Source organism: Hyperolius riggenbachi, chromosome 6 (assembly GCF_040937935.1).
Source record: "Hyperolius riggenbachi isolate aHypRig1 chromosome 6, aHypRig1.pri, whole genome shotgun sequence".
Taxonomy (NCBI): domain Eukaryota; kingdom Metazoa; phylum Chordata; class Amphibia; order Anura; family Hyperoliidae; genus Hyperolius; species Hyperolius riggenbachi.
Window position 1 is genome coordinate 326260874 of NC_090651.1, and position 20955 is coordinate 326281828.

Consider the following 20955-nt stretch of genomic DNA (forward strand, 5'->3'; position numbering starts at 1 on the left):
AGCTAAAGTGAAAGCTCACTCAACCAGAGCAGTATCAACTTCATGGGCAGAGAGGGCAGGAGCATCGGTTGAGCAAATCTGCAAGGCAGCCACCTGGTCAAGTCACAACACATTCGTGAAACACTATAGGCTTGATGTCTTATCTAGTGCCGATTTAAGTTTCGGCAGAAAAGTGTTACAGGCTGTAGTCCCTCCCTAATGGTTATCTTGTATATCATCTCAGGGTTGTTGTCCTGAGACGTTCTGGGAAAGACAAAAATTACTTACGGTAATGTCTTTTCCAGAAGTCGGAAGGACAGCACCCTTTACTACCCACCGCTGTTTCTATTAAAATTTATTTTGAAGCATCATTATGTGTGGAGTCTTTTTTTTACCAACTGAGGGGGTAAGAGCATGAGGGGTTTATATATGTTCTGCCTGCCTAACCAATTATGCAAATCTTTTTTATCTAGTTCCTGTCCAGTGTAGTTTGGATGGAGACAAGTCTCAGGGTTGCTGTCCTTCCGACTTCTGGAAAAGACATTACCGTAAGTAATTTTTGTCTTTTTAATAAACAATATGCTACAAAAGTCACTGAAAATGAAAATACGTGTTGATTTTTAACAGCCCTGTCGGTGCTGCAGCTGCTGTCAGCGGTGAGGCTGGAGCCCTGTGGCTGGCCTGGCTGGCAGTGAGGCCTTGTGGGTGCTGCAGTCAGCGGTGAGGCTGGGGCCCTGTGGCTGGCCTGGCTAGCAGTGAGGCTCTGTGGGTGCTGCTGTCAGCGTGAGGCTGGGGCACTGTGGCTGGCCTGGCTAGCAGTGAGGCCCTGTGGGTGCTGCAGTCAGCGGTGAGGCTGGGGCCCTGTCACTGGCCTGGCTAGCAGTGAGGCTCTGTGGGTGCTGCTGTCAGCGTGAGGCTGGGGCACTGTGGCTGGCCTGGCTAGCAGTGAGGCTCTGTGGGTGCTGCTGTCAGCGGTGACGCTGGAGGCTGGGGCCCTGTGGCTGGCACTGGCAGACAGTACGCTACGCTAAACTCCCTACCTACCAAAAGCTAAACCCCAAAACAAATGGCGCCGATCACGCACGTTCAGGTACTTATGCACCCGAACACGTGACCCGCTCGGCCAATCACAGCGCGAGACGCGCGTTTGGCAGAAAGTTTGGCCAAGGACAAGTTCGAGCCGCATGGCCGAGCATCCATCACGGACACTGAGGTGTTCGGATGGTGTTCGCCGCGAACTCGAACACCACAACATTTCCTGAATCCTGAACAGTGGCGAACACTGTTTGATCAACACTAATGTTAACCACTAAAGTCGGAAGGAAATCACACAAACATTACGCAAAATTACGGTTCCTGATTATGTTTACAAACAAAATGGATTACGGTTAATTAAGATTTTACCCAAAATTTTGCATTACGATTTTGCATCATAATTGCGAATTACAATGCAAAATTACGATTATGCAAAATTTGTGCTCATCACTCACTATACATAACTTTTCCAAAACCAATTAAAATATTTATTGCTTGGCACAGATACACTGCCCAGACTCCTTCCCTTTTGCTTCACTTTGCTTTGTCACTACAGAAAGCAGGAGGCAATGACTAGCATTAATCTCACAGTTACAGGTTGCTCCATTTAGGATACATACGTGTCTCCTCTTCCTTCTTCTTTATTGGAAATGTGAATCTCTTACACAGCAGGACAGCTGCAGTAATGACCAGTATAATTCCCAGAGCAGCGCAGCTGATGATGACAACAAGTGATGTGACTCTAGGCCCGGATTCTAGAAGAAGAGAACACAGCGTCATTTACAAAAGCCAGAGTGAAGCTGTTACCCAGAGCAACCAATCAGGATTCAGCTGTTAACCACTTGAGGACCCACCCTTTACCCCCCCTTAAGGACCAGCGCTGTTATTTGTGATCTGTGCTGGGTGGGCTCTACAGCCCCCAGCACAGATCAGGGTGCATCTAGAGCGATCAGATCGCCCCCCTTTTTCCCCCACTATGGGGATGATGTGCTGGGGGGGTCTGATCGCTCCTGCCTGCCGGTGTTGCGGGGGGGGGGGCACCTCAAAGCCCCCCTCCGCGGCGAAACCCCCCCCCCCCTCCCTCTCCTACCTGGCCCCCTGGTGTTCCGGGCTGCACAGGACGCTATCCGTCCTGTGCAGCCAGTGACAGGACGTCCCCTGTCACATGGCGGCGATCCCCGGCCGCTGATTGGCCGGGGATCGCCGATCTGCCTTACGGCGCTGCTGCGCAGCAGCGCCGTACAATGTAAACAAAGCGGATTATTTCCGCTTGTGTTTACATTTAGTCTGCGAGCCGCCATCGGCGGCCCGCAGGCTATTCACGGAGCCCCCCGCCGTGATTTGACAGGAAGCAGCCGCTTGCGCGAGCGGCTGCTTCCTGATTAATCAGCCTGCAGCTGGCGACGCAATACTGCGTCGCTGGTCCTGCAGCTGCCACTTTGCCGACGCGCGGTATGAGTGCGCGGTCGGCAAGTGGTTAAATAAAACAAGGATTGTTTTATTTAACAGCTGAATCCTGCGATTCTCAGACCACATTGATTGTGTTCTGTGTTTACACTTTATATGTGATTATACCGGTTTATTAACCGGCTCCGTGTTTGCTGAGCTTGCCATGGTGAGAAGGAGCGTATTAGTAACGCCCCCTGGTGACGTTAGTAACACATGTCTTGGTCACATGACGCTGTGTACCTCACTGTGACGTTTTACACATAGGAAGCGCAGAGAGTGGGGACAGCGCTGCAGCTAGCACTACAGTAACGACTGGTAAGATGTCTACATATGTCTACATGTTTGATGAGCAGTTTCCACTGTGATCCTGTAACGCTGGCCGATGCAGGCTATGAAGTGTACACTGAATATACAATAATCGAGGTCAGATCGTCAACTGAGGTGATACACGTGAAGTCAGATATATGCGGTACACAGGGACTGAGGCAGAGCAAGGTCAATTACAGGCTAGGATCATACACTGGAAATCAGATGGCTAAAGTACAGTAGGCTAAGACAAGTGCAAAAACATTATACAACCTGAAGTCAAACACATAGGTCAGATGGCTGCGGTACAGTTAAGGATTAGGCAGAGACAAGGTCGTTAGGCTAGCCGAGGTCAATATCGAGTATCAGAAGACAGTAGCACAAAGGGATGAGACTTTAATCAAAGTGGAGGGCTTGCCGGGTCAAACACAGAAAACAATCACAATAATACAATATACAATACTAACTAAGGATAGATATATATTGCAAACACTGCATATATATCTATCTCAGCAGAACTTTAACTAGACTGAGTAGCAAAGCAAGGTCCAGCGCTCAGTGACCTGATAGCTATAACGGACAGCGAGTAACTGAATGACCAAGGCTTATATAGCAGGAATAGAGCACAGACCAAGCCCCCAGGAAAATAAGACCAATCAGCAACATCCCTGCAGCAAGTGTCAGCTGACCGCAGGAATCAGCCTCCAGAAACCACACCAGATAAGTTTGTTACAGGTCCGTCCTGCTCTGGGTGAGCGGTTGGTACATTATGTGGGCTGGACTCTTTGATATAATTGGATCACAATATTTGCCTATTATGGGCTGCAGTTTTCATCCCACTTTTCTTGACCACTGCTGATTTTTGATTGGCTAGGGGATCTTGCACCTGATTGGTGCTTGAGCTCAGAAGTCACTACATAAAGGTGAACTTTGTATGTTGTCAGTGTGATACTAATTTAATACAGCTTGTGAAAGGTCTGGTGACTAAAACAGCAATGCTGTCGCTGGACAGATGATTGTCATACTGCTTTTTTAATCAATAAAGAGCTTTACTTACTACGGATGTTGCTGACTTGACTGCGGAGGTGTTATGATCACTTCTGCAGCATGTACTGCTGGCTGCAGTTTTACTGAACACCAGCAGTTTTTGATTTCTTTGCATGCATTTGCTCGCATAGTTTTGCGTGCGCTTACACTGAGCGTTGATTCCATCTGCAGTCGCTCTGAAGTTAATGACAGGTTAATATGCTTTTGTGAAAACAAACATTGTCTGTTGTAATGGAGTTGCAATCCCTTTCTTGCAGGCTGCATATCATTGTCTGCCCTTTCCTGCTGTCAGCCTGTGATTAATTACCATTCACCTGTGTGGGAATCTGCATGTCTGCTCCCATTGGATGACCTCAGTATAAAGGACTGCTTCCTGCAGTGCTCCATGGGCTATCATGGTCTCAGATTCAGTCTGTTACTCTGTCCGAGCCCCCTCCGTTTCTAGATCTCGTGTGGACTGCACTGACTCCTGTGAAGGGGTCAGTGAATCCTTTCAGTTCAGCTCTTGTTATCAGCAATTGTTACTCTGCTAGTCTTGCATCATATATTGGTTCATCGCCAATATATACGCATACTAGCGCGTTTGTTATTTTCCTTGTATTTGTGTTACGTTAATACATCAGTGTCGCTGATATATACGTACTCGAACTGTTTATTTCCTGTGTTCAGTCAGTTAGTTTCCAGCACGTTTTGGTAGGTTGCGCGTATCGTGATCACCCGATCTTAGCTAGTTCAGTCCTGTTCCTAGTCCTGCTCCAGTTCTTAGTCAGTGTTCCTTGCTTATGTCATATATTGGTTTATCGCCGACATATACATATGTCAGTTAGTCGTTTGTAGTTCATTGATAGCTGTAATCGTAATACGCTAGGAAATCATACCTATTGTATATTTGTGTGTATTACATCTGTCTTCTTTGACTCTATTTTCCCGACTATTCTGTCCTGTCTTTGTGAGGCACGCCACCGCTGCAATCGCATTGGCTGCCTCATTTCCAGTCTGTCTTGTCTTGGACATTTGCTGTCACTTAAGCAGTGACTAAGCAAACGTTAATTCTGTTACCTGTCCTGATCTTCTGAGTTCTGGTTTATGCGCTCAGCGCTACCTTGCGCTGAGCCACTACAGTGAAGGGATTGTTTGTGGCTGTTCGGATCTACGCCTGCTCTGTGCGCCACATCTCCTGTTGGAGTCAGTCCTCTCCTCCACTAAACTGGGGATATCCTGGTTCCTTGTGCTAGCGTGTGTACCTTCTTCACGTCAGAATCCACATTGTGTGCTGACTGTGGAGGATATACCACCAAGCTTAACAGGAGGAAGCTGCAAAAGGTGATGGAAAGGCAGAGACCTTCCTTCAGTAGTGTTTGCTGACATTTTGTAATGCATATAATTGTCTCGGAGGTATTTATATGTAGTCACACTTGGAACGTTTGCAAAGTCTCACCTTTCACAGTGACGTAGATGGAGCTGGCATCAGAATGCTTTGTTACTGAGTTGGTCGCTTCACAGGTATAATTTCCCTCATTTATCACACTGGCATTTTCAATATGGAGAGTGTGATTTGGAGAGTGGGTCAGTATTTTTCCATTGAACCTCCAGGTGTAGTTGGGTGGGGGGACAGAATCCGCGATGCAAGTCAGTGAGATGTTGGATCCAGCAGTCACTTGTGAGGGTCCTGTGATGGTCACATTTTCAGGGCCGTCTGGCATAAAGTGAAAAGTAATAACATGAAGAAGAAACCCATTCCCCAAAAACACCACAACACACATCTCTGTACAGCTATACAGACTTTCAGACCAAAATTAACATATGAACATTTGCCATTATGTCCAGTGGACACCATGAACATTTGCCATTATGTCCAGTGGACACCATGAACATTTGCCATTATGTCCAGTGGACACCATGTACGAACATTGCAAAACAGTTTTCAGAGCTTAGGTGCTACATGGTAGGTTCATGCATACTGTTAGTGTAAAAAAAGGAATCTTCAGAATCACAAGTAGCACATGTAAAATGTAATTTCACACTGTCACATTTTGCAACCACTCTCAAAAACAAAAAAAGGAAAGGGTAGTGTCATAAACTGTAATTTTGTGCACATTTTCACATTTCAGGAAGTCTATAAAGTCACTTTAGTGTTGTAGAAATATTATGCTTCAACAGACCACCATAGCTGTGATCCTTTTTATAGAGCAGATCCTATAGCACAATGTTTGCTGATTAGGTCTCTGTTTCTACCTGCACTCACCACCATCCTCTGCCTGCACTTACCTAATTGTACTCACGACCCTCTGACTGCAATTGCCACCCTCTACCTTTACTCGCGTCTAGTTAAAAATGGCGCCGGCAAAAAAATGGCGCCCCCTTCTGCCCGATATATGTTTAAAACGATATTTATCGTTTTAAAGGTTAAAATAGTGCAGACCTTTTGAACGAAATTTATCGTTTTAAAACTTTTTCTTTTTGTCCTGCCTGAACGATATTTATCGTTTTAACCCTTGCTTTGCTGCCGTTTGGAAAATATCTGCCCGCCGGCTTTAATGTTTAATAGCAAAGCCCCCTTAAAAGCTAAAAACACCACATTTGCAGGGAATGTTAAGAAGAAAATTGTGAACAAGAGGAAAAAATTTTTTTTTCAAAAAGACCTTATAGTTTTTGAGAAAATCGATTTTGAATATTCTTCTTCTGACCGTGGGAAAATTAAACGCCCGCCGACTTTAGCGGTTAATAGCAAAGCCCCTTTAAATGCCAGAAACACCAAATGTGTAGGGAATGTTAAGAAGAATAGTGGGAACACGAAGAAAAAAAAATGTTTAAAAAGACCTTATAGTTTTTGAGAAAATCGATTTTAAATCTTCAAAGAGGAAATGTTTCTATTTAAATCGCGTACTGACATTTCCGTGGAAACTTTTTCCGCCGACTTTAGCAGTTAATAGCAAAGTCCCCTTAAATCCTAGCAACACCAAATTTGCAGGATATGTTAAAAAGATACTGGGAAACAATATTTAAAAAAAAAATTGAAAAATTTTATTAATTTTTTTTTAAATAAAAATGTGTGGGTTATGTTCAGAGTGTGGGAAATTTTTTGAAAAAAGCCTTCCCCTCCCCCCCGGAGCCCTTGTCCAATCCATGGACAAGGGGCTCTTCCCCACCTCCGGTGCCCCAGGAGGAGGTGGGGGCGACGACTCCCTGGGGGGGGGGGTTCATGGTGGCATCTGGGAGTCCCCTTTAAAAAGGGGACCCCCAGATGCCCACCCCCCTCCCAGGAGAAATGAGTATAGGGCTACTTTGTACCCCTTACCCATTTCCACAAAGGGTTAAATGAAATAAAAAACACAACAACGAGAAAAGTCCTTTAATGTTCTAAATTAACCAGAAATACTTATTTGCAGTTTGCCACAAGCCATGTGGGGGACACAGCAACCATGTGGAAGAAGGTGCTCTGGTCAGATGAGACCAAAATGGAACTTTTTGGCCAAAATGCTATGTGTGGCAGAAAACTAACACTGCACACCACTCTGGACACACCATCCCCACTGTCAAATATGGTGGTGGCAGCATCATGCTCGGGGGGGGGGGGGGTGCATCTCTTCAGCAGGGACAGGGAAGCTGATCAGAGGTGATGGTAAGATGGATGGAGCCAAATACAGGGCAAACTTGGAAGAAAACCTCTTGGAAACTGCAAAAGACTTGAGACTGGGGCGGAGGTTCACCTTCCAGCAGGACAATGACCCTAAACATAAAGCCAGGGCAACAATGGAATGGTTTAAAACAAAACATGTCTATGTGTTAGAATGGCCCAGTCAAAGTCCAGATCTAAATCCAATCGAGAATATGTGGCAAGATCTGAAAACTGCTGTTCACAAACACTGTCCATCTACTCTGACTGAGCTGGAGCTGTTTTGCAAAGAAGAATGGGCAAGGATTTCAGTCTCTAGATGTGCAAAGCTGGTAGAGACATTCCCTAAAAGACTGGCAGCTGTAATTGCAGCAAAAGGTGGTTCTACAAAGTATTGACTCAGGGGGCCGAATAATTATGCACACCCCACTTTGCAGTTATGTATTTGTAAAAAATGTTTGGAATGATATATGATTTTCGATCCACTTCTCACATGTACACCACTTTGTATTGGTCTTCACGTGGAATTCCAATAAAATTGATGCATATAAGTGGCAGTAATGTAACAAAATGTGGAAGACTTCAAGGGTGCTGAATACTTTTGCAATCCCCTGTAACAGTTGTGTTATGTAGAATAAGATCAAAAGTAGTCTCATCTGTATCAATGTATCTGTGTCAATAGCTGTGTATCAAGTAGCTGTGTAAAACTTGTAGTAATCTTCTTAAAGAAATAGCATAAAAAATAGCTTCTAAAAAAACTTCTTGCTTTGCTTTGAATACTGTAAATAGTTGACATTTAAAATAACCATAACTCTTTAATTACCTTATCTTGTGAGAATTAACTTCATTTGGAATGTTTATACATTTCGACATTTGATATCGGGTCATATTTGACGCAGTTAATTAAAATTGGATGTCACCAGCCATCTTGTCTGCTGGTTGACTTATTTGCCCCAGACATTGGGACTTCCAAACATTAAACAATGTCATTTATGACGCATTTCTGATAATGTGTCCTTTTGCTAATTAGTTTGAAATGTCTCTGTACTTTCCCAGACATAAGATTGGTCAGGTTGACACTGTAACACTGTAAAGAGTCTTCAGCAATGTAAGGCCTATTGAAACATACAGGGCTTCTAATATACCTACCGTATTTATATGTAACGCTTATTATATAATTCTTCTTAAAACAATTAATCATAGAATATATAATTGTATATTAAAACTTAATAATGTTCTGTCTAAATCATGTAAAACAACAAGCTGTATTAATAATATTAATTTTATAAGACTATGAAACCGCCAGGTGGCATAATTGTCCTAAATACGGGACAATAGAAAAAACCTTACAAACTTGAATTGACATTCCAAAGGACAATCATAGTCAAAACAACTTTGTGGAACACAGCTGATGTGTTTTGAAACTTTCACTGCAGAATCCAGCATTTAAATGTATTTCAAAGTATCAAATTATATTAAATAGGGTTTAACAATAATTATTACTTTCTTTAGAAGGACTGTATTGATTATTAATATTTATATGTAGTAATTGAGAAAATGTATATATATGATTGCTGCAGTAATGTGACTTTTTAAACTTCTTCTTTTCAATCTTCACACAGTACGCTTATCTACAACCTTGACATTTGAAAGTTGCTTCTAACATAAACAAAAAAAGGTTTAGCTTCTGTAACTAAAATAATCTTATAAGCTTCACAGCCTGGAATATGCTGAGATGTCACAGAGCAATATTTTAAAGAAGTACCCAAACTTTACAGTTTACAATAAAATTTTGCATAGAACATTAAAACTTAAAACATACACATATGACAGCTTTTCCTGGATAAATAAAGCGCTAGAATTGTGACACCTGCACTTGCCATCCTCCAGTTTTCACTATAGTTTTAGAGCTTGACCACAGATCATATATTTTTATGGAAATATTGAAAATTACACACCACTCTGCCACGCCTTATCTTGCTGATAAAACCTTTAATATCACCTTGATTATATGGGTCACCATATTTAGTCCAAGCAGGATGCAGATATTCAGTACTCACAGGCTACGGTTAGTTTGTAGGGATCACTGATCCTCTTAGTGATGAGGTTCTCAGCCTCACATCGATAGTCTCCAGAGTCTGTACGGATAAGCCTGGGGAAGGTGATGGTCCTGTTATCTGGTGATAAGGTAGCTCTGGTGGCTACAGCATAACCATTTTTACTCCATGTTATCCTCTTAGCATTTGATGAGTCACATGTGAATATGATCTGGCCATTTTCTTTTGGCTCAGGGCTGGATACTGATATTCTTGGGTTCATAACAGGATCTGTGATTTAAAATATTTAAAATATAACATTAAAATGAACACTTGATCTTGAAGAGCTAAGTTTACAAACACAGTGGGGTAGCTACAGAACCATGGACCCCAATGCAGGCTTTGACAATAGCCCCTCCCCCATTGCTCCATTTTTTTTAATGTGATACTTCATATGTCATTAAAATACAATCTTCTTGTTTTAGAATATTTACCTTTCATGTTAAACGTGCAAGGTTTTTGCAGCAACCAGTAAAAGTCCACAGTTTGATAAACTAAACTGCTGCAGACCTCATTTTACATTGGAAACAATTTGGCTTAGTTATCCTTCCCCAAATCTAGGGACTTTGTTCTTGCGAATAAAAAAAAACAAAAAACAATAGGGTCAGCATCCTGTATAGCCCTGCTTACCTGCTAAGCAGCTTAACAAAGGTGATTCATCCCCCAAAAGCAGGGGCGTAACTAGAAGTCCCCGGGCCCCCCTGCAAGAATTTGAGTGGGCCCCCTCACCTCCACCCTGGGGCCCGCTCATGGCCCTTTTGGGGGGGCAGGAGGGGTCGCAGCATGAGGGAAGAGCTTTGCACATCAGCGGGGCTCTCCCCTCCGCACTCCCCTCCTGCATCTATCTAAATGGCAGCAGTGGCAGTGGCAGCAGCAGCTATAATTACCTCCATTCACCACCGGAGGTCTCCGATCTGCAAGGGCTTCACATTACTTCCTGTTTCCTGTTTTAACAGGAAGTAATATGAAGCCCTTGCAGATCGGCAACCTCCGTGGTGAATGGAGGTGATTATAGCTGCTGCCGCCGTTGCTAACAATTAGATATATGCAGGAGGGAAGCGCAGAGGGGAGAGCCCGAGGTAAGGGAGGGGAGACTGTCCCCCCTCCCCGCTGATGTGCAAAGCTCTCCCCTCATGCTGCGACCCCTCCTGCCCCCCAAAACGGCAATGGGCGCCTCCCCTCCGCGGGGGCAGGGGCTGCTTCCTCTATTGTTACGCCAGTGCCCAAAAGTGCCCTGTCCCTGCTTTCTATTTTGCTGTTACACGACTGAATAATTAAAGAGTTACTTTATAATACATACAGTGGTGGTGACCCTCCATTGTTTGTTTGTTTTTTGTTGGTCTTGGCACACATTTTTGTTCTTTTTGCCATTGGGGCAGTGGCGTAGCAATAGGAGTTGCAGAGGTTGCGACCGCATCGGGGCCCAAAGGGCCCTCCATCAACTACAGTATTAGCTCTATATTGTTCCTGTGCTCATAATAATCACTTCTATAGATACTTTGAATAGTGGTAATCATTAACAAACTGTTCCCCATTCCCTTCTTGCACCTCTGACACTGTGATTGTCATTGGCAGGTTTTGGTGCGCCGTATTGATTGTTGTGTATAGAGTGCTTGGGGGGCACCATGAAAAACTTGCATCAGAGCCCACAGCTCCTTAGCTACGCCACTGCATTGGGGTGTTCCTCTGCAAATGTAAAGGTAGCAATACACAAATATATTTTCTAGTTTGATGAAACAGTAAAGCAGACAAAACAATTGATGGAAGTGTATCACTGTTAGAATGAAGAAATTGTCATGTAAATTCTGTCAATTAAAAAAAAATAAATTAAAATTGATCTTAAAGAGACACTGAAGCGAAAAAAATATATGATATAATGATTTGTATGTGTAGTACAGCTAAGAAATAAAACATGAGGAGCAGAGACATAAATCTAATATTTTTTCCAGTACAGGAAGAGTTAAGAAACTCCAGTTGTTATCTATGCAAAAGAGCAATTGAGCTCCACCACTTTCAAAGTCAGAGAGAGCTCTGTCTTCTGAAGCTTGTTATCTCAATTGTCTGGCACTGTATTTTCTTTTTCTCACCAGAGGACAGGTCAATAGTTCATTTGCCTGCTTTGTAAAATTATTTAGAATGCTGAGTAGTGTGTAAACTGCAAATATTAGAGAATGATGCAATGTTATAAAAAAAATCTATAACTGAAAATAAAAATATGAGAATATTTTCTTTGCTACTAATGTTCTAGTATTTATCTGTACTACACAACCAATTCATTATATCATAAAACATTTTTTGGCTTCAGTGTCTTTTTAAGAAGGAACCAAAATGCTTTTTTAAGTGTCCCAATTTGTTACAATAAAGGACTAAGTTGCTATTACAGTATCCTTGGGCGATTGGGGTCTTTCTCCTCTTTTGTATATACATGTCAGTTCTTTAACCTGTTGCACAGGATACCTGTATTGATTGGCCTATATTTTTTGCATGATTGTTTGCTGGTTGGTGCTGACTTATTTTGTAGGAACCAAAATGCTTGTGATCGATTTCACAAGTTTGGTGGTTTAGCAACTGTAAGCGATCAATTCAAGTTCAGTGTTGTTAGTGTCGATTTAAGTATCGATTTTAATGCAAGAGGTTCATCATGTTTTGCATAGTCTGGTGTCTAATCTGAAGTTGATCTTAACATTTTACTTTTTGCTATGCCAATTCAGTTTAACAGTATTTTCGACTGAGAGTCTAATCTGACAGGATATGAAAAGTGCAATCATACCAGTGTGTGGTATCTTTGGGATCAATCAATGTACTGTAGATTCTCAGTAAAAGCAGGACGTTTTGAGTCAGGATGACACCATTTATTGGCTTATTTATAAGAATAAGAGTAAGCAAGCTTTCGGCTGTGCAGCCTTTTTCAGACTTCAATCTGAAGAAGGCTGCCTAGCCGAAAGCTTGCTTACTTCTAAAGCGGTTTAACACCCAGCATTACAACGTAGCTTAAAAAGATTGCTTACAGCTTACAAACTATTATGCCAGATTTTTTTTTAAGCAGAAATTCACTGAATGGGTTAAACATGACATTTTAGTGTTGGATTTAACTAGGAATCCGCATCCGTTCTTATCTGTAGTTACAAATTTATCTTTATTTGGAATACAAATAGACCTTTGAAAAGCCTGCCGGGGAAGCCCTCTTTGTTCTCTCAGAGCAGTGTTTGTTTGTTACATTGTAGATAGATACATTTGTAACTAAACAAGCAAGCACGGAGGAGGATTTCTAGCTAAATGCAGCACTAAAATGTCATGTTTAATCTATTCAGTGAATTTCTGCTAAAAAAAAAAAATCTGGCATAATAGTTTGTAAGCTGTAAGCAATCTTTTAAAGCAAAGTTGAAATGCTGGGTGTTAGACCACTTTAATCTTTTTAGTTAGCCAATAAATAGTATCATCCTGACTCAAAACCTATTGCTTTTACTGATGGCTTACACAGTACATACTACATTCTCAGTCTAGTATCGTTAAAAAAAAGAATCTTTTCATGGTTGAATATTGTATGGCCAGATTAAAGCAAGTTTCATCCGTTTATAGTAACCGTTGCTAGGAACACTCATTGCGTCCATAGATGTACGGGGGGCAGTGTGCTTATGTGTTCCTCTTTCAATAGACAGCTTTTGCTGACATTTTTTAGATTGTAGTACCGTTGCTAGGGACGCCTATCGCATCTTCAGATGTGCGGGGGGCGAGGTTTCCATGCCCCGTGCACTCTGGAGAGTGATGGGGTATATACCCTATTGAGTGAGCACTCCGCTCAGTATACTGGTGGGCCGGGCTGTTTGGGCGAGCCATCCATTTGCACCGATTGGTGTGTCTCACTCGCCGTCCCTATTTTCCTATTGGCCGAGCTTAGCCGGTGACCACTTCCGGTTTTCGGTTCCGGCTCCTGGAGCGCAGATGGCGTTCAGGAAGTGCCGGCCCGGCGGTCCAGGGTGCGCTGTGGTTGCGTCCTCCTCTTGCAGCTAATCACAAGTGAGTATACTATTTAAGGGGTGATTTTTTTTTGGGGGGGGGGCTCATTTGTCCTGAAGAAGCACTCATGAGCTGAGTGCGAAACAGCTGTCGACATTTTTGCATGCTTGTCCCTCTCTCTCCCAGTGGACTGTTGCTGTTGTACTGCTTGCAACTATTTTTTAATGCATAGTGCATTTTTTCAGTTTTGTGTCCGTCACTATTTACAATCTCTTATTTGCAAAAATAACAGTAATATACCCTTATGACATACAAATTAAAAAAAAGTTGAGTCCCTAAGGTAACTATTTATGTATTTTTAAATGTCATTTTTTTAAATTTACAAATGTTTTATTTTGGTAACTATGGGAGAGTAGGGGAAGTAAAGGGTTATTTTTAATGGGGGATTTATGTCTTCTTATTTGATTTCATGTTTTAAAGTGTAATTTACTAATTGATCACTAGATGCCCCCCGTTTATTCCTTCTGTCTACTGATCACACTACACAGGAAGTAAAGTGTGTATGCTTTACTTTCACTGGCATCTCATTGATGCTGGTGATCACTGATTAGTGTACTTACAGTCGATGATGAGAATGCACATAGGAGTGCTCGTGGGCGCAAGCTACGGGTGATCACAACGGCAGCCGTATATCTACAACCCTCAGACTTTATTCACCCTGGCGTTCTGATTAAATCGCCAGGGTGGCTGCGGGAGGGTTTTTTTTAAATAAAAAAAAACTATTTCATGCAGCCAACTGAAAGTTGGCTGCATGAAAGCCCACTAGAGGGCGCTCCGGAGGCGTTCTTCCGATCGCCTCCGGCGGCCAGAAGTAACACGGAAGGCCGCAATAAGCGGCCTTCCGTGTTTCGCTTACCTCGTCGCCATGGCGACGAGCGGAGTGACGTCATGGACGTCAGCCGACGTCCTGACGTCAGCCGCCTCCGATCCAGCCCTTAGCGCTGGCCGGAACTGTTTGTTCCGGCTACGCTGGGCTCTGGCGGCTGGGGGGACCCTCTCTCGCCGCTGCACGCGGTGGATCGCCGCGCTGCAGCGGCGATCAGGCAGCACACGCGGCTGGCAAAGTGCCGGCTGCGTGTGCTGCTTTTTATTTCATTAAAATCGGCCCAGCAGGGCCTGAGCGGCAGCCTCTGGCGGTGTTGGACGAGCTGAGCTCGTCCAGACCGCTCAGCAGGTTAAATGAAGTCCTGCGGGGTGTAAATATACTGCCTAACAGGGATTAGTAGGTAAATAAAATATATATGCAGGTGTAAAAGGAAAAATTAGAATATTGTGCAAAAGTTCATTTATTTCAGTAATTCAACTTAAAGCGGACCCAAACCAAGCATTTTTTTAAATTAAAAATATTTAGTTGCACCCCTCTGACACATACAAAGATAAATAAACACTCCTTCAAGCCTATAAGCATTTCAGTGCATACTTTTCACCCTTCTCTTTTCATAACTAGGGTTATACAGGTGGCAGCCATTAGCAATTCCTCCATTGCCGGACACCACCTACTCCACCAGTTTGCCGGATTTTGTCCCGGCAATTTGAAAGGAAGGGAGGGGTTCCTCCAATAAATGTAAAATATTTTATATTTGTCATCATGCAGCTGAAAAAAGGCTGCTATTGATTATTATAATTTAGAAAATTGATTTTATTTCTGAAATCTTGTATTTTTAATTTGGGTCCACTTCAAAAGGTGAAACTCGTATATGAAATAGGAACCCTTTGCAGGTGATTTGGATTAATTAGCTGATTAGAGTCTGACACTCGGAGCCTAGAATATTGAACATTTTTGCAATATTCTAATTGTCTGAGATTTTGATTTTGGGGTTCTCATAAGCTGTAATCATCAAAATTATAACAAATAAATGCTTGAAGTATCTAGTCTTTCATGTAATGAGTCTATTTCATATATTAGTTCCACTTTTTAAGTTAAATTACTGAAATAAACTAACTTTTACACCATATTCAAATTTTTCGAGTTTCACCTGTTTAAATTGTATATATAAAAAAAACACCATACATTCCCTTTACAGAGAACCCGAGGTAGATTGAAATGAATAAAAAAATATAGATACTTACCTAATAAGAGGGAAGCCTCTGGATGCTCCAGTGGCTTCCCATGTTCTTTAGGAAACCACCACCGTGACAACGCTCCCCTTTGTGTATGGGTGCAGCTATACTGCGCCTACAAAAGTAAGTCAGTACCCGTACACGGCAGGGAGAGAGGCCACAAGAACATATCCAACAACCTCATTCCGGAAGCCAGTGCATATATCTAGTAATGACGGGCAACTTCTGAAGCACTAAACATATCCTGTCACCTCTACCTGCCAATGTCCCAGCTGCAGCACAGCAATCATTCGCTCTACTCACCCTGCTGCTCTGCACCTTCACTCACTGCAAGCTGTGTGTAGAGCAAAGAAACACATTGCCCATGGGACAGGAAGGGCATGGGGTGCTACATCTAGTGCAGGGAGTAGTACTGTCCCAGGTGGAAGAACAAAGTGGCTGAGCACAGCGGCACCCCTAGCTATGGCTACACCTGGTGCTGTGAGCACCTGCAGCCCTGTGGTTGGTATGCCACTGCGCCTAATGCCAATTGGTGTCAAGTCCTTGGGGGCGTGTTTTGCAGGAGATTGTGCATGCCGATGCTTGAATGATGGAGGTCCGCTCTGTCATCAGTCTCCCAGTGGCGATTGCCGCTAGGAGACTGTTAGATGGCGAAACCGCAGTCTACTTACATTGTACAGCACTGCGATCTAAGGCATCGCTGTATTGGGGACAGCCGTGTCACTCGGCTGTCCCCTGGCAAGGCACAAGAGCGATCGGCTATCATAGGCTGATGCCATTGACAGCCAATCACTGTCACTGGCTGGCGGGGAAAGGGAGGGAGGGAGGGAGGATAGTAAAATAAATAAATAGGCAAATGTATTTTAAAAAATACTGTATATAAACAAATAAAAAAAAAATTCTAGCAGAGATCAGAGTCCACCAACAAAAAGCTGTGTTGGTGGGCAGAAAAGGGGGGGGGGGATCACTTGTGTGCTGAGTTTTACGGCCCTGCAGCGAGTCCTTAAAGCTGCAGTGGCCTAATTTGTAAAAAATAGCCTGAACACTGGGGGGGGGGGGGGGGGGTGTAAGCCTAAGTTCCTGAAGTGGTTAATCATGATTCCTTTTCTCTGAATCTTCATAGTATTACTCACCAATTAAACGTAGGTCCAGGCTAGCTTGAAACTGTCTCTCGGTTTGTATTTGTACAGTGTAATGATCCCTGTCTGTAGTCTGAAAATGTAAGATCCGCAATGATGCATTGGGGAAAGCACTGAAGCGAGAGTTATATTGAGTTCCCTTAAGTAATGTGGAGTCATCACTCGGTATATATGTAAGGATCTGAGTATTAGGGGATAGTTCTGTTCCTTTATACCAGATGAATGACCAAAGCCTCCCAGTAATTCCAGTAACACTCAGAGTGATGGATCCCTGGGACTGAGGGATGGTCTGAATAGTGATCCTTCCACTGGCCTCATTCATCCACATGCTGAAGAGAACTGCAAGAGAAAACAGAACTATTACTATCATGTATTTATATAGCGCTGACATCTTTCACAGAGTACATGTCGCTAATGGGGATGGTCAATGGAATGCAAATCATTCCAAACAGAGGCAGAATTTTGCTAAATTTTTATACACAAATTTATGCAGCAAATTTGGGCAGCACGGTGGCGTAGTGGTTAGCGCTCTCGCCTTGCAGCGCTGGATTCCCGGTTCAAACTGCAGCCAGAGCAACATCTGTAAAGAGTTTGTATGTTCTCCCCGTATCTACGTGGGTTTCCTCCTAGAACTCCTGTTTCCTCCCACATCCCAAAAACATGCAAATAAGTTAATTGGTTCCCCTCTAAAATCTCCCTAGACTACAACACATACTCTACACGATATACACATAGACATATGACTATGGCAGGGATTATATTGTGAGCCCCTCTGAGGGACAGTTAGTGACAAGACAATATACTCTATACAGAGCTGCGGAAGATGTCAGCACTATATCAATTTTAAATAATAATTATAATGCAGCTTGAAAATGGACCAGTAACATCCCGCCGTTGCTTCATTCAGTTGCTTCATTGAAAAGCTGCATATATTTGTATAATTCTGCATCAGTTTGGAATTATTTTCATTTCATTGACCATAGCTAGTAACTAACTCGCCCAGGGGCGGATTTACCCAGTGGCGTAGCTAAGAAGCTGTGGGCCCCGATGCAAGTTTTACAATAGGGTCCCCCAAGCACTCTATACATAACAATTAATACGGCACACCAAAACCTGCCAATGGCAACTACAGTGTCAGAGGTGCAAGAAGAGGAGGGGGAACAGTTGGTTAATGATTGCCACTATTCATAGTATCTATTGAAGTGATTATTATGAGCACAAGACCAATAGAGAGCTAAAACTGGAGTTGTAGGAGGGCCCTTCGGGGCCCCTCTGGACCAAGGGCCCCGATGCGGTCGCTACCTCTGCAACCCCTATTGCTACGCCCCTGGATTTACCATAAGGACTGGTTCTCATGGACGGCAGGCAGCTTCTGCTGGCTGGAAGCCGCGTTGTCCTGTGACGTCTCATTGGGGGGACGGCAATCATCAGCTTCCCATTGCGAACGGCATTTCTCGTCCTCGCAAGGGAACATAAAGACGTGGCTGCTAGGCAACCCTAGAAGCCGCATGCGACTTCTAGGGCCGGCTCAAACGACGGGGAAAATCGGGATCGGAACGCTGCGTTTGCGCAATCGACGGTAATCACGCAATGTTTAACACTCCCATTCACTTGAATGGGAACGTTTAGCCGACGAGTCCCGGGCGCTTAGCAGTAAATGCCGCCAAGTGTCCATGTGAACCGTCCCTAAGGCAGGTGCCTACAGGTGCTTAATGATGGAAAAGCGGCTTCCTCCCCTCCCCTACTGCCTCCCTCTTTCTTTTCCTATGCAGAGTCCCGAGCAGAGCGTAAATGGGAGGTTACTCACCCTGCTCTCAGCATTCCACCAATTAGATCTCCCTTCAGGCGGGGATACCACTAGTTACTTAATACTGAAGATACTTCTGGCTACCTAATACTAAGGGGCACCTGTAGCTACTGTACCTATGATGGGCAAGGGAAATAATGGTGAAGTGACAGCTGGGCCAGCCAGCACACTTGTGGTGCAGTTTGGTGGTGGCTTGTAGGTTCATGGAGGGTAAGGTTTAGGGTGCCAGGAAATCTATGCGTATAGGCTCCTGTAATGTAAATCTGAACTTGCCTTTAAGGCGGTTGACCATCTAACCCCTACCATATTCTTATGGGGTAAGGAGAACAATTCACTAAAACATCTTTCACACACTAGACTAAACTTTTGCCGTACGTACAGCGTGATGTGATGGGCACAAATTTTACATATTCGTAATTTTGCATCAAAATTTGCAAATTGTAATGCAAAATTTCAGGGAAAGTCGTAATTAAATTTGTCTGTCATTTTTGGGTAATTTTTGCATTATTTTGTGTAGACTTTAGCAGTTTATAGAAAAAAAACACATTCATGCTACTTTGATATATCCACGGACACTGCACTCTCAATAGATCCACCAATCTTCCAATTCTCTGTGCCTTTACACTCCCGATATAGACATATATAAAAAACAAAAACAAACATAGCGTGATTCTGTAAAAATAATATATTCTACCACGTGAAATTGAGCTTTCATGTGGTCCCACCACACTCAGATCTCACAGCTCCTCACCCTCCGCGCAGGCTGCCAAACCACAGACAGCTTATACGTTTATTCCCAGTGATTTGAAAAGAAGCTTCCATAATCCAACACACTGTGCTGCATATACACCACCAAGATCTCCAGCCTCTCACCTTTCCTATATGCTGCCAAATTATAGGTCAGCCATAACGCATAGTCATTCCCAAACTCGCTGTCTCCTTCCTCATCTACACCTTCATAATGGTAATATCCATCAAGCTTTTTCCTATTGACTAGAAAGGAGTCCTCATAACGTAAAACTGTTGCTTTCATGTAAAAGTTTAAAAAATATTGCACTCACATATTTCCAAAGAGTTTTGCGCATATAAAATCCACAAGACGAGTCCTCAGTCCACATCCTTAAGCTCCGCCCAACGCGTTTCGCATAAAATAACTCATCAGGGGCTGGAGACGTTAGACCAATGGGCAGCATTTATACCCTGACTCCTCCTTCCCATCACGAGACAGCAGCCAATACACGGCAGTCTCGTACGGAGCAAACTCAGTCGAGGACTTCCGCCCCCTGCGTTCCACCTTCTTCACTTCCGTCGCGGCTTGCGCTCCACGCACTCGACGCCGGACATGGAGTAACTACAGCGTCATTGCGGCCAGTAACATTCATGCTATTGTCACCAATAGTACAAGTAAAAAAAAAAAGGAATTTTTCAAAAAGACCTTGTAGTTTTTGAGAAAATCAATTTTAAAAATGCAAAAGTAAAAATGGTTTTTCAACTCAGAAAAATTACCATTTTTCTTTGCATTTTTTAAAACCGATTTTCTCAAAAACGACAAGGTCTTTTTGAAAAATTCCTTTTTTTTACCTACCTACACTATTCTACTTCACACATGTGGCAATTTTTGTGCATGCACAAAATTATGCAAATATTACACATAATTACAAATTATTACACCCAATTGTGCAAAAATTAAGCAAAATTATGAATGATTAGCCAAAATCAATTAAATTTGCAAATTGTAATTACGTATAGATGTAATTGCAAAAAAATGTCAGTGAAATATCACGTAATCATAATTAGCTGATTATGATCAGCACTAGTGCAGCCACATCGATATGCTGCAAGGAGATCTGGAGTACCAGAATGTTCTGGAATATATTGTCCTCATTACCCCATGTAGATATACAGCATTGGGCTCCGATCTGTCGCCCAAGGGATCGGTTCCTCACACCTGTAGTCATTGTGCTAGTGTGTATGCAGCTTTACTATACTTTTGGCATGTGGAGGAGACTGGGGTGCTCAGAGGAAACCCACAAAAACACAGGAGGAACATATAAATTCTATGCCTGAAGAGTAGCCTGGCCTATGTGTATTTATCTGTCAGTATAACAGATCGCTTTTTATGCAATAAAAACCATAAAACAGACATCAAAATGCCATACCTCCCAACTTTTTGAGACAAGAAAGAGGGGCACTTTAAAACACGCCCCTGCCGCACCTCCAACCACGCCCCCACCACACACCTCATTATGCATCTCACAAAAAATTCAGAACCAAAAGATGTTGTTTTATCATTCAAAGCACACTCCTCCTCTCTATATTAGTTTTTCTTCATTTTAACATTTCAAAATAAGAAATAGATCAACTGATGGGAATAACATTTAGATCCAGTTAAACACATTTTTC

General features: G+C 43.1%; 1 protein-coding gene across 1 annotated transcript; it reads right to left on the minus strand.

The window, feature by feature from the left end:
• Positions 1 to 214: 214 nt before the first annotated feature.
• On the minus strand, positions 215 to 19585 carry LOC137522199 (carcinoembryonic antigen-related cell adhesion molecule 1-like). Its single transcript, XM_068242230.1, has 6 exons — positions 19426 to 19585; positions 16740 to 17084; positions 9493 to 9759; positions 5255 to 5512; positions 1635 to 1769; positions 215 to 243 (listed from the first exon to the last, which is right to left on the minus strand). The coding sequence occupies exons 1-6, from the start codon at positions 19583 to 19585 to the stop codon at positions 215 to 217; spliced, it is 1194 nt and encodes a 397-aa protein (XP_068098331.1).
• Between the last annotated feature and the right edge of the window lie 1370 nt (positions 19586 to 20955).

What these genes read in the sequence shown, in the direction of transcription:
- LOC137522199 (XM_068242230.1), bottom strand. Translation starts at nt 19,585, where the DNA reads ATGAAAGCAACAGTTTTACGTTATGAGGACTCCTTTCTAGTCAATAGG. An exon ending in CTACAAACTAACCGTAGCCT is followed by an intron (nt 5,513 to 9,492) that starts GTGAGTACTGAA and finishes ACTTTATGCCAG; the next exon opens with ACGGCCCTGAAAATGTGACC. An exon ending in CATCTACGTCACTGTGAAAG is followed by an intron (nt 1,770 to 5,254) that starts GTGAGACTTTGC and finishes CTCTTCTTCTAG; the next exon opens with AATCCGGGCCTAGAGTCACA.